Source organism: Miscanthus floridulus, chromosome 5, assembly GCF_019320115.1.
Source record: "Miscanthus floridulus cultivar M001 chromosome 5, ASM1932011v1, whole genome shotgun sequence".
NCBI classification, from domain to species: Eukaryota; Viridiplantae; Streptophyta; class Magnoliopsida; order Poales; family Poaceae; genus Miscanthus; species Miscanthus floridulus.
Genome location: NC_089584.1, coordinates 53,243,395 through 53,257,200, shown reverse-complemented (window position 1 = coordinate 53,257,200; position 13,806 = coordinate 53,243,395). Strand labels below are relative to the sequence as shown.

Genomic DNA, 13,806 nt, shown 5'->3' with positions numbered 1-13,806 from the left:
AGAAATTAGGGGAAAATAGGTTTGGCCTTCTATAACTGATTTGTACTACAATCTATGCAATAAAATATTTAAAAACATGGTTTTCTGGCATAAAAGAGAATACATTTCTCCAAATATAATAGTGTTATTTTTTTTTGCTACGATCTCAAATCCTATGAATCATTCGCTGAAAAATATGCACAGGACTTCTATGCTCAAGGGCTTAACCAGAAATACGTAACCTCTATGGTCAAGACTGCAAAACCGTATAAAATTCTCGTACAAGGCGCCCCATATAAATAAGCCACTCCCTTTGTCCCCAAATCGGTTTCACTCTTGAAACCCCCCTGCGCCTCTCGGTCGATCGTCCAACCTCCCATTCCTCCGCACTCGAAATCGAAAGCGCCCCGCCCCGAAACCCTAACCCTACCTTTCCTCTCCAGCCACCGCCCGCCCCAATGGCGAAGCCGGTGAAGTACGATGAGGAGGAGGAGATCTCGTCCTCCGCCGAGGAGGAGGAGGACCAGTCCGACGCCGCCGGCTCCGGATCTGGCGAGGAAGGGGATGAGGCGGAGGAGGAGGATGCGGCACCGCCCGCGGAGGAGGAGGAAGCTGCGGGCGAGGGGCAGGAGGAGGAGGTAGACGAGGAGGAGATCGAAGCCGTCACTACCGGCGCTGGAGCTGAGGACGAGGAGGACGCCGGTGCCGATGCCGCCGCTGAAGGCGACGACGAGTCCCAGTCCACCGAGGACGACGAGTCCGTTGCCAGGGATAAGGACGATGGCGACGAGGTGAGTGGGAGGTTAGGGTTTGGGTGCTTTAATCACATTTTTAGAGATTCGGTTTAACGAGGGCTTTGGAAATATATATACTAATATTTGAAAAATTACTTGACCTCATAGTTTCAGAATAATCTGCCTTCCAGTCATTGCTAGATATACGGCCTCTGTTAATTTGTTTGTTTTGTTATTGTTGCAAGTACTCTTTTTTTTTCTCATTTGCCTGGTTCTTCCATAATACAAAGATGTTAGTAATATTGGTAAATAGATATATCTCTAGTTCTGAGTTTAATGTGTCGAGGGGACCCTTTGTTTATCATGCCCTACAATTCAGTAGTGACAATTTTACATTTCTTTGCCCCTAACCATTTCTGTCGCAGACTGATGCAGTGGTTGGGAAGCGTGAGAAAGCAAGGCTAAAAGAACTCCAGAAGATGAAGAAGCAGAAAATCCAAGAAATACTAGATACTCAAAATGCTGCCATTGATGCTGACATGGTATGTACTTTCTTTAAATGGATCCTCATATACAATTGCATGGTTTGCACAGGATTAACCACATGGACTTAATATATTACATTCTGCTGTTGTTTTGATCTCTATATTTTTTGACAGAACAATAAAGGGAAGGGACGGTTGAAATACCTTCTTCAGCAGACAGAAATATTTGCTCACTTTGCAAAAGGAAGTCAGTCGAACGAGAAAAAGCCACGCGGGAGGTAACATTGGTCTTGTTTGTGCCATGATTATATGATTTATCTTGGAAGTTTAGTGGACATTGCTGGCACTTTATTTGGCATAGCGCTTTTGAAGTTTAAAATATTATATGAAGGATGCTCCCAACTTCAATCATGACGGCAGCATAAAAAAATGTCTGGCACTAGAAATGGGTTTTGACTATCACCAAAGTGATTCTAGGTTGAAGTACCTTATGCATCAACACACAATATAACCATTTTTTTCTGTTCAAGCTTGTAGGTGAATCTTCTATCTTGTAGTTTCTTTGTGAGCCCCTTGATCTTGTTATTATTTTACTGAAATTGTCAGCATTGTATTATGGTGACATCTGTTGCACCTTTTACACGTGTTCCTATATTTTCATTTTGTATGTAGATATGGACTTAAAGAAATATTAGAGTGGAGTTGTTAAGTTGAATAGTTCATCCTGCAATCCTCAGTATCATTATATTATGGAGTGCTGCTCACTTTTTTGTATGCAGAACCATAAGACTTAGCTCAATGAACTTAGATATTCTTTTCTGTCTGTCTATTGTGAGTAATTTATTTGTTGATGAGTTCAGTCAATTTGTAGGGGACGTCATGCATCAAAGATGACTGAAGAAGAGGAAGACGAAGAGTACCTCAAAGAGGAAGAAGATGCCCTTGCCGGTGCAGGGGGAACACGTTTAGTTTCACAACCTTCATGTGAGCCATTTGCTAACTATTTGTTACTACCTTGACATGTGTTATTTCCTTGCTTTAATAACAACTTCAAGTTGATAGAAGAATTACTTGTTAGATAGATGTTTTTCTCTGTTGCCATAAAATTATTTTGACGCTGTTTATAAGGCAAACTTAACCTAGTGTCAGCAATTGGAGGAAGAAGGAGAGGAATCAGAGCAAGGCGAGGCAGCAGAGCAAGGGAATCGGAAACAGACGAAGCTTGCTTGTAGTTTAAGATATTTGATTACAATGTTCATGCCCCTTCCCTGGACGAAGCCAGCACTTATACGCCAACAGACTCACGCACGCACTCGATACAAGTTGGACTCACTCGTTTTCCCACTGAGGCCCAAACACCCGGACACTCCTCTTCCTAGGCCGAGCAGGCCTTCCTCCTGCCAAATCCGGCACAGCACACTCCACCTGCTCCTTCGGCACAGCGTGCTGGTCATCTGTCCTGACATCCCCTCTCCCTTGCGCGCCTAGATGTCCCCAGACAGCAGCGCGCGGAAACTGTTGACGAAGGTAGTCCAGATCTTCCCATGTTGACAGAGATGAAGGCAACTGAGACCATTTGATCAGTCCTTGGCGCACAGGAACCGCACCTTTGAAGACTGATCGACGTTGAAGAATCCTTTCAGGAATGCTCTAGCGAATGGAAGGAGGCAGATTCTTCTCCACAACATGCTGACCACCGACTGCTTTCTTGAGCTGACACATGAAAAACAGGGCGAATAGAGGAAGACGCAGGAAGCTCCAGACGGTAGGCAACGGGACCCAATACGCTCAATGATCCGAAAGGGCCCGAAAAACTTGAATGCCAGCTTCTGGTTAGCACGGTCTGCCAAAGATGACTGCACATAGGGTTGTAGCTTAAGAAAAACCCACTCATCAATCTGAAACTCGTGTTCGGAACGGCGTTCATCCGCCTGCTTCTTCATGTGCTGCTTGGCTCGATGAAGATGCTGCCTGACCAACTGAGTCATCAGATCACGGTCCCGAAACCATTCAGACAGATCAGAGATGGGATGATCATCAGCAGCCGACAACCCAAACTGGCGAGGAGCAAACCCATACAACACCTCGAATGGCGAGCGGCCGAGAGCTGAATGAAATGAGGTATTGTACCAGAACTCCGCAACATCCAGCCAGGAACTCCAGCGGCGCGGACAAGCATGGACATAACACCTGAGGAAAGCCTCCAAGCACTGATTGACCCTCTCTGTTTGTCCATCGGACTGCGGATGATATGCCGAACTCATGCACAGATCAACCCCAGCCAACTTGAACAGCTCCCTCCACAAGTGACTGGTGAAGATACGATCCCTATCGGAGACAATAGCATTGGGCAACCCGTGCAACTTGTAGACTTGTGATAAAAACAATTTAGCTACCCCAACAGTAGTGAAAGGATGCTTCAGGCCCAAAAAGTGTGCATACTTGGAGAAGGTGTCCACAACAACCAAAATACAGTCAAAGCCACCGGACATTGGAAGACCTTCAATGAAATCCATGGAGATTACCTGCCAAGCACGATCCGGAACCGGCAAGGGTTGCAAGAGACCAGGTAAACGCGAACGATCCGGCTTGGCTTGCTGACAAGTGAGACATGAACGGACAAAGTCGTGGACTGCTGTCTTCAAACCGGCCCAGGCAAACAACTGCTTGATACGGCGATAAGTGACCAGAATCTCGGAGTGACCTCCTACAGCACTGTCATGAAGGGCAGCGATGATACGAGTTTGGAGCTCCGCATTATGACCGATCCATATGCGCTGATTGTAGCGCAGCAATCCATCCCGAAAAGTGAAACGGGGAACAGCTGCCGGATCAAGAACCAGTTTCGCAATCAACTGTTGTGCATGAGCATCTGATTCATAAGAAGCAGCCACCTCCTGCAACCATTGCAATTGAACCACAGAGACCGCAGAACATTGCAGTGCCGGTACATGAGACAGAGCATCAGCAGCACGGTTATCCACGCCCTTGCGATACACAATCTGATATTGCAACCCAAGGAGCTTGGTGAAAACCTTTTGTTGCCAAGGCGTATGCAGTCGCTGCTCCGATAGCTGAACTAAACACTTCTGATCAGTCACAATGTGAAATTCAGCATACTGTAAATAGCTGCGCCACTGTTCCAAGGCCAAAAGGATATCCAAGTATTCTTTTTCATATGTAGAGAGACCTTGAGATCGTGGACACAGAGATTTGCTGAGAAAAGCCAGTGGGTGACCATCTTGTGTAAGTACTGCCCCAATGCCTGTTCCACTGGCATCTGTCTCCACACAAAAGGGCTTAGAAAAATCCGGTAAAGCCAACACAGGAGCTGATGTCAGGGCCTGCTTCAGAGCATGGAAGGCAGCATCATGAACTGTGGACCATAGGAACAAAGCCCCTTTCTTCAGCAAGTCCGTGAGAGGCCGAGAAATCACCCCAAAATGCTTCACAAAACGTCTGTAGTAGCCTGCCAACCCTAAGAAGCTGCGAAGCTCCTTAGCCGAAGATGGTACTGGCCAACTCAAAACTGCCTGAACCTTGTCCGGGTCAGTCGCCACTCCCTGCTCCGAAATGACATGCCCCAGATACTTCAACTGACGTTGAGCGAAGACACATTTGGAGCGCTTGACCTGCCACTGATCACGGCGTAGGAGCTCCAACACTTGTCGAAGGTGGACCAAATGCTCCTCAAGTGACCGGCTGTAAATGAGAATGTCATCAAAGAAAACCAAGACTCCTTTGCGAAGCAATGAGGCCAAGGTAGTATTCATCGCCTTCTGGAATGTGGCCGGTGCCCCCGTGAGACTGAATGCCATGACTCGGAACTCATACTGACCCGAATGGGTTTGAAAAGCTGTTTTCGGTTCTTCACCCGGCTGCAATCTGATCTGGTGATAGCCGGCTGTAAGATCCAAACAAGTAAACCACGAAGCATGGGTCAGCTCATCCAACAACTCCTCAATCACTGGTACTGGATACTTGGCCTTAGCAGTAAGCGCATTCAAGTGGCGGAAATCGACACAGAATCTGAACGACCCATCCTTCTTGACAAGTAAGACTGGAGAAGAAAATGGACTGTTACTCGGTTGAATGATGCCAGCCTTGAGCATATCCATTACTTGCCGCTCAATTTCATCCTTGATAGCAGGCGGGTAGTGCTAAGGACGAACTTGCACAGGCGAGGCCCCTGGAATAAGGGGTATAGCGTGATCAAGAGGCCGTGCAGGAGGATAACCAGTTGGAGGAGCAAAAACTGATTCAAACTCTTGCAATAAGTCAGATACTGCTGGATGAACAAGAGTGATTTGAGAAGTTTCTTCAGCTGACAAGGCCGTCACCTGGATAACGGAACCCTCTGGTAACGCCATCAACTTCCCTTGCAAGCGAACCATAGTCTGGCCGTGAGGAATCAATCTGCATAGGCCTATGACTTGCTAACCAGTCCATGCCAAGAATCATATCATAGGATGGCATAGGTAAAGCCAAGAAGGCTGAATTGAACTGACATTGCTGCACTTCCCACGATAGGTCACTGAAAAACTGAGGACATTCAATGATATTACCATTAGCAATTCGGACTCGGGGTGGAACTGCCAAAGATTGACCACCAGACAACTTGCTAGCTAGATCAGTGCTGACAAAAGAACAAGTACTGCCATAATCCACCAAAATCTGCACCGGAATGCCCTGAACTGAACCCTCAAGATGGATAGAGCGAACTGGAGCAGAAGCAGCAACTGACGCTAACACCTGGACAGCAAAAACTTGAGCTGAATCCTCCTCATTGGTGACTGGATCAACACATTTAGAGTCATCCGAGTTGCACATGTCCCAGAACTCCTGGAGAGCGTGCAGCTGAAGGGCTTTAGGACATTTGTGGTCGCGAGACCATTTCTCACCACATCGAACACAGAGGCCGCGGGTACGCCTGTAAGACCGCAACGTGTTCAATTTGTCCTCCACGCCATGGGGCCGTCGGTCATCAGCCTGAGCCCCACCCACAGCTGCCCGAACGCCACGATCAGGAACGGTGGCCGCCGGCAGCATGGGCAGATTCTTGGACGCGGACTTCCTCCGCCCAGAATCCACCAGTTCTTCCTGCAACAAGGCGAGAACACAGGCAGCATCCACAGAAGATGGGCGTTGCATATGCACAGCAGAACGAATGTCATCCCTCAACCCATCCACAGAACGCATAGCATAAAACAGGGGATCAGTAGTTTTGCCATAAGCTATGAGCTGATCTACCAAACCAGTGAACCTATCTGCATACTCCTGAACATTCCCAGTTTGACGGATGTGAAACAACTGGCGAATCAACAACTCATACTGATCCTGACCAAAACGATCTAGGACCATTTGACAAAACTTCTACTAGCTAACCTTCTTCACCATTGGATCTAAGGACTGCAGCCAGCGAGATGCAGCGCCTGTCATCCGCATCGTGGCTACATGAATCCATTGACTGGGCTCAACAGAATACATGTCAAAATAGTCGTCACAATGACTGAGCCACAGCTTGGGATCCTCCCCATCAAAAACTGGAAAATCCATCTTCGGTAGCTTGCTACTAGAATACTGAGGTCCCCAAATGTGCGCGGTACTCATGCGGCGCGCCCTCAACACCAGAAATCTCCCGATCCCCCATGTCCAAAGCAGAACTAGAGAGAGATCGATGCAAGACAAACTGATGGGCAGGCTGGGGAAGGGGATGGATGGTTGGCTTACCCTTGACCGAGGGCTGAGCCATGGACTCGAACCCCCGGTGATGATGTGCAACGCCGTGCCCAACTGACGGGCCGATGGCCGGGTGCCCGACAGATGATGTCGCCGCGGCCACCACGAGATGGGACTTTAGGACACCAGGGGAAGTCGCCAACTTCGAGTCGAGCACCACACGACTCACAGATTTGCGAAGGGCAGTCATCTCCTCGCGCAACTGCTCCACCACCGCGTCGGACTTGCGGACCGCCCCCAACTCCGAGCGCAGCTCCGCCACCGACGCATCCACCTTGGGCTTCCATTCATCGAACACCTTAGCTGCATCTACCAACCGGCTGAATCGATCCGCGATGGAATACTCCACCGCCCTGATCCGCTTGCCCAGCGACACCTCCACCTCCCCGATACGTTCCCCAAGGGACGTTTCGATGTGGGTCTTCACGGACTTGAGCTCATCCATCAGGAGCTTGGTGTTGGAATCCATGGCACTGAAATGCTTGCGAAATCTGGTAAAATGGTCGTGGATGATTTCGTGGGGTTCCAGGATGGGGATAGGATAGATCGGCCAAGGAACGATAGGCTCTGGATACCAATTTGTTAGCAATTGGAGGAAGGAGAGGAATCAGAGCAAGGCGAGGCAGCAGAGCAAGGGAATCGGAAACAGACGAAGCTTGCTTGTAGTTTAAGATATTCGATTACAATGTTCATGCCCCTTCCCTGGACGAAGCCAGCACTTATACGCCAATAAGACTCACGCACGCACTCGATACAAGCTGGACACACTCGTTTTCCCACTGAGGCCCAAACACCCAGACACTCCTCTTCCTGGGCCGAGCAGGCCTTCCTCCTGCCGAGCCCGGCACAGCACACTCCACCTGCTCCCACCTGCTCCTTCCGCACAGCGTGCTGGTCATCTGTCCTGACACCTAGGCAAATTGAATCTTGTACTGGCTTTGAAAGTGAATGAGTGCTTTGATTGAGGTTCAAACTGAACCAATATTATTAAGTATACTGATTTGGGTGAGGTGCAAACTGAACCAATATTATCCCATAAGGCCATAACTGACTGTTCATATTTAAGTTTTGTAACTAAGATGATCAAGAACCCTGAAATGAACGCTGACCTATTTTGCCCAATAACTATTCCTACTCAGTAAATGCCATGGTGCATTTGTTTGTTGATTATTCTATAATGAACATCTATTTATGCAATTGATTGTTGTTTCCTGTTTTCACTTCCGCTGACACCTTTTTGTTCCATAAAAAGTGGCCTAACTACTTCCAATTTCTTGATAAAAGAATTGATATGCATTCTCATGGAAACCAACCAATAATTTTAGGTTTTAGTTTTCTTATTAGGCTTTTTATCTTTTGTTCCTTTTGTCTTATGTAATAAACTTTTATTAAATGTTTGAATTCTTTGCAGGCATCAAAGGAAAGATGCGTGATTATCAACTGGCTGGACTTAATTGGCTTATACGATTGTATGAGAATGGTATCAATGGAATATTAGCTGATGAGATGGTATGCTACATGTATTAATCTTGATTAAGATCATCTTTTAGTCCTTCATTTTGTTTTGTTTGACACTTTGACTTTGAATGTATACTTTTTATTATTTAGGGTCTTGGGAAAACGCTTCAAACTATTTCATTGCTGGGATATCTGCATGAGTTCAGAGGTATAACTGGTCCTCACATGGTTGTTGCGCCAAAGTCCACTCTTGGCAACTGGATAAAGGAAATCCAACGTTTTTGCCCTATCATACGGGCTGTGAAGTTTTTGGGGAATCCAGAAGAGCGGGTTAGTCTCAAGTCTATTCTTTAATCACTTATGGAACTTATACTGCCATGTTACTGACCTTCTCTTATTTGTCAGAACCATATAAGGGACAATTTGCTACAGCCTGGAAAATTTGATGTGTGCGTGACTAGTTTCGAAATGGCAATCAAAGAAAAATCTACATTGAGGCGCTTCAGCTGGCGCTACATAATTATTGATGAAGCTCACCGGATAAAAAATGAGAATTCTCTTCTATCGAAGACTATGAGGATTTACAACACTAATTATCGTCTCCTCATCACAGGCACTCCACTCCAAGTAGGCTTCTCTTGCCAGTATTGTTTTTATATAGTGTGTGCACCCAGAATAATGATTTAAGTACTACTTCAGTAACTGTGTTGTCTCATATTTGTTTTTGGTTTAATCTGATTCTAGTCTGATTTGCTGCTACATGGCAGAATAATCTCCATGAGCTCTGGGCTCTCCTCAATTTCTTGCTACCTGAAATATTTAGCTCTGCGGAGACCTTTGATGAATGGTTTCAAATTTCTGGGGAAAATGATCAACAGGAGGTGGTCCAGCAGCTTCATAAGGTTGGGATATAGTTCTCATGATCATCAATTTGAGTACCTTAAAATGAGCTCTTTATAATTGTTTCTCGCAACTTTTGCAAAGGTTCTTCGCCCATTTCTTCTTAGGAGGCTCAAGTCTGATGTAGAAAAGGGTCTACCTCCAAAGAAGGAAACCATACTTAAAGTTGGAATGTCTCAGATGCAGAAGCAGTACTATCGTGCTCTGCTTCAGAAGGATTTGGAGGTTATTAATGCTGGTGGTGAGCGCAAGCGATTGCTTAACATTGCCATGCAGTTGCGCAAGTGCTGCAACCATCCATATTTATTCCAAGGAGCTGAACCTGGCCCACCCTACACAACTGGTGAACATCTAGTTGAGAATGCAGGTAACATCATGTTCCTTATTTCTTTTGCATAATTGAAACATTTTTCTACAGAATTTCTATGAATGCTTATTGACAGTTCTTTTGATATTTACATAGGAAAAATGGTTCTATTAGATAAATTGCTGCCCAAGCTAAAGGAGCGTGATTCCAGAGTCCTAATTTTTTCACAGGTGATTGTTTTCAACTGCCATGCAGATTTGAATGCATTATTTGTTTAGCAAGTTTGTATTAGGAGATATCAGACACCACTTATGGATGCTGAGCATGTGCATAGTGCACCTCAATAAGCACTTTGTTATCCTAGAATTTTCCCTTGCCTGACATATCACCATCCTGCAGATGACCAGGCTTTTGGATATCTTGGAAGATTATCTTATGTATAGAGGATATGAGTATTGCCGAATTGATGGAAATACAGGTGGAGAAGATCGTGATGCATCCATTGAAGCCTTCAATAGGCCAGGAAGTGAGAAGTTTGTTTTCTTACTTTCAACTAGGGCAGGTGGCCTTGGTATTAACTTGGCCACTGCTGATGTTGTGGTTCTTTATGACAGTGATTGGTATGCGACTTTGTTATGCTAAACCTAATTTTGTTGCTTACCCTAAGAATGAATCTTATGTCTCTGCTACTTCTGTGCCTCCAGGAATCCACAAGCGGATCTGCAAGCTCAGGACCGTGCACATAGAATAGGTCAAAAGAAAGAAGTTCAAGTGTTCCGCTTTTGCACTGAGGTTTGTTGTTTCTAGATTAATAATTACCGTAGTGCCAAATTTTATATTGCTACCTGTCTGGAAGATAATGCAAACACAATTACAGTACACTATCGAGGAAAAGGTGATTGAGAGAGCATATAAGAAGCTAGCATTGGATGCTTTGGTTATTCAGCAAGGACGATTGGCAGAGCAGAAAAGTATGGTTTTGATATTTGCCGTTGCTATTTGTTTTAAGCATTTTTCTTTACTAGTTGGATATGGATTATTCTGACAACATTCTCTTTTATTAAGCTGTCAATAAGGATGACCTTCTGCAAATGGTGCGGTTTGGTGCTGAAATGGTTTTCAGTTCTAAGGACAGCACAATAACTGATGAGGACATTGACCGCATTATAGCTAAAGGAGAGGAGACAACAGCAGAACTTGATGCGAAAATGAAAAAGTTCACTGAGGATGCCATTAAATTTAAGATGGATGATAGTATGTGCCTGCTCTCTGTTCCTAAGTCTCCTGTCTACCTACCTAACACCTTTTATTTTCTGATGCAGATGCTGAATTGTATGATTTTGATGATGAGAAGGTAATGATTCAAACATTCAATTCATTTGCTGTAAATTGGTTGAGTATTTTTTTTTGAAGTGAGCTCATACCAATTGAATTCTCCTCCATGATTGCTTGAAGGATGAAAACAAGGTTGATTTCAAGAAACTTGTTAGTGACAACTGGATCGAGCCACCTAGAAGAGAAAGGAAGAGAAAGTATGCACCTCTTTTATTTTTTGGTTCATGTCACTGTCTAATACTTATTTGACCTTATTTAAACTGTCATTTGTAGCTACTCTGAGTCTGACTACTTTAAGCAAGCACTTCGCCAAGGTGCACCAGCAAAGCCAAGGGAGCCAAGGATTCCAAGAATGCCCCACTTGTAAATTTCCTGTTCTCATGGAAGCTAATCAATGGTTCCATTTTATTGAATTATATCTGACTCGGATTTTAATTTGTCAGGCATGATTTCCAGTTTTTCAATAACCAAAGGCTAAATGAATTGTATGAAAAGGAAGTGTGGTACCTTATGGTAATTTCTCATCCAGATTATTGCTTTTGTAATTTCTACTGGATATTAAGTAACTAGTTTGCCCAACTTTTGTTTTTTTTGTGCCTGTTTTCCCAGTCCATTGGACATTACTTCCTCATTACTTTGCGATATATTGTTTTGCATCTGTCACTTGTAATCTTGGTGCTTAACATTAGAAACTTTTGATGCAGCAAGCAAACCAGAAGAAAGATACCATTGATGGCGAAGACGAAGGTATTCTCTTGCTTTTTCTAGGTTGTATTACATCCAAGTGGATCTTGCTAACTTTATTATTCTCATGTGATGCTCAGATCAGTTGGAGCCTTTGACAGCAGAGGAGCAGGAAGAGAAGGAACAGTTATTAGAAGAGGTTAGAATCATAACGCCGCACACCAAAATCAACTTTCTTCTTGTACCTTTCTGCTTGCTCTTTTATACTGTCGTTTCTCTTAACTTTATTTCTGTCATGGTAAAAATTTCAGGGTTTTGCATCATGGACAAGGAGAGACTTCAACACATTTATTCGTGCATGTGAGAAATATGGTCGCAATGATATTAAAAGTATATCCTCTGAAATGGAGGGTAAGACAGAAGAGGAAGTTCAACGTTATGCTAAAGTTTTCAAGGAGAGATACAAAGAACTGAGTGGTAAGGCAGTAATTCCAAGACAGCTAATATATAACTGCAGATTCAAATCTCTAATTTGGACTGACAAGTTAAAGGAAATAGTTTAATTATCTATTTCATGAAAAACATTTCACAATGTAATAGTTTTTCTTTTTATCATTATAATCTTTTAATAAAGCAACTGTTTGCATACTGGAGATCAAACTTTACAATCTAACAGATTGTGTTTGTTGATCATTGTTCAACCAGATTATGATAGAATTATAAAAAATATTGAAAGGGGGGAAGCAAGGATATCCCGCAAGGATGAGATTATGAAGGCCATTGGGAAGAAGCTAGACCGCTACAAAAACCCATGGTTAGAGTTGAAAATTCAGTATGGCCAAAATAAAGGGAAGTTCTATAATGAGGAATGTGACCGCTTTATGGTATGTTCTCTCACCATATTATGTGGATTTATGTATTTGAGTACATGATATGGCTACTAAGCTGGTGTTATGTTTCAGCTTTGCATGGTGCACAAACTTGGATATGGAAACTGGGATGAACTGAAAGCTGCCTTCCGTATGTCTCCCTTGTTCCGATTTGATTGGTTTGTGAAGTCCAGAACTACCCAAGAGTTGGCTAGGCGGTGTGATACCCTTATCCGACTGGTTGAGAAAGAAAATCAAGAATATGATGAGCAAGAGAGGCAGGCAAGGAAGGAGAAAAGGCTTGCTAAGGCAAATCCTAAACTTATTCACTACCCATCATCATTCTGCAGCTCCGCATTCTGTCGTTAAAGACCTAGCTAGTGTTGTAGGGTTTGCAAATACTGATGTTAATTGCTGGTGCTATTTGATCTGACCTCAAACTTGATATCAACAGAACATGACTCCAACAAAGCGAGCAGCACTAAGGAATTCAGAGGGTGATAATACTCCATTGAGTTCATTCAAGAGGCGACGGCAGTCCCTTATGGACGATTATGTGGGCTCGGTAAGAGACAACTCCACTGAGTTCATCCATGCCCCTATGTGCATCTACAAAGAATGTGTATTGCGGGGCTCATCAGTTGTAAATATGTTTCAGGGAAGGCGAAAGAGAGGGTGAATGTGATGCTTTTGGAGCTTGCAGGGAGATGCAGTCTCTGCAATGCTTTAAGCCCCTTGCCGTGCAGTGCTTAGTTTCTCCTGCACGTGAGTGACTTTGTAGTGTAATTTATGCAATGATGACATAGGTTAGTTATAAATCCTAAATGAAGTATGTATGAGCATGCTGTGTTAGTGTCGTAGATCTGGACTTTGCAATTCTACTGTTGCTACACTTTTGCCCAGCTGACTGAGAGAATATGACTTCAGCTGCAACACAATTGAGGCTCTTCAGTTCAATGTTTTAAGACAAAAATCTGGTCCTGCATTTTGCCCCAACAGATTTATAGCTAAAGCCAAGCCCAACGCTGGCGGTAGTAACTGTTGATCTCACGATCCAAGTACACAAAATTGAGTTGAGGCTAGTAGTATACATCCACTTCTTCACCGCAGCCCCATCATCTACTTGGCAGCTGCAGCGGGTTTTTCTAAGAAGAAGCACACTGCAGGTATAACATGGCTCGTTGCCTCTGACGTTGATGTTGAGACAGTAGACCAGGCGGATGCGTTGAGACATGGGCGCTTGGTTTCGAAGATCTCATAACTAATAGTCACTGGTGCACTGTTCGATCACGTTCCTTTGAAGGTTTAGTCCACAA

The 13,806-nt window shown here is 44.4% G+C and overlaps 1 protein-coding gene across 1 annotated transcript; it reads left to right on the top strand.

Moving 5' to 3' along the window:
• The first annotated feature begins 320 nt into the window (after positions 1-320).
• Positions 321-13,464, top strand: LOC136449981 (probable chromatin-remodeling complex ATPase chain). The gene is made up of 25 exons (XM_066450226.1): positions 321-770; positions 1,139-1,255; positions 1,373-1,476; positions 2,070-2,182; positions 8,349-8,446; positions 8,546-8,725; positions 8,801-9,022; positions 9,163-9,297; positions 9,380-9,662; positions 9,759-9,832; positions 10,002-10,222; positions 10,307-10,394; positions 10,480-10,573; positions 10,668-10,856; positions 10,925-10,956; positions 11,058-11,134; positions 11,211-11,300; positions 11,381-11,450; positions 11,642-11,684; positions 11,762-11,820; positions 11,933-12,098; positions 12,327-12,505; positions 12,584-12,799; positions 12,945-13,055; positions 13,149-13,464. Exons 1-25 carry the CDS (start codon positions 438-440, stop codon positions 13,167-13,169), a joined length of 3,315 nt encoding a protein of 1,104 aa, XP_066306323.1. The 5' UTR covers positions 321-437; the 3' UTR covers positions 13,170-13,464.
• Positions 13,465-13,806: the final 342 nt, after the last annotated feature.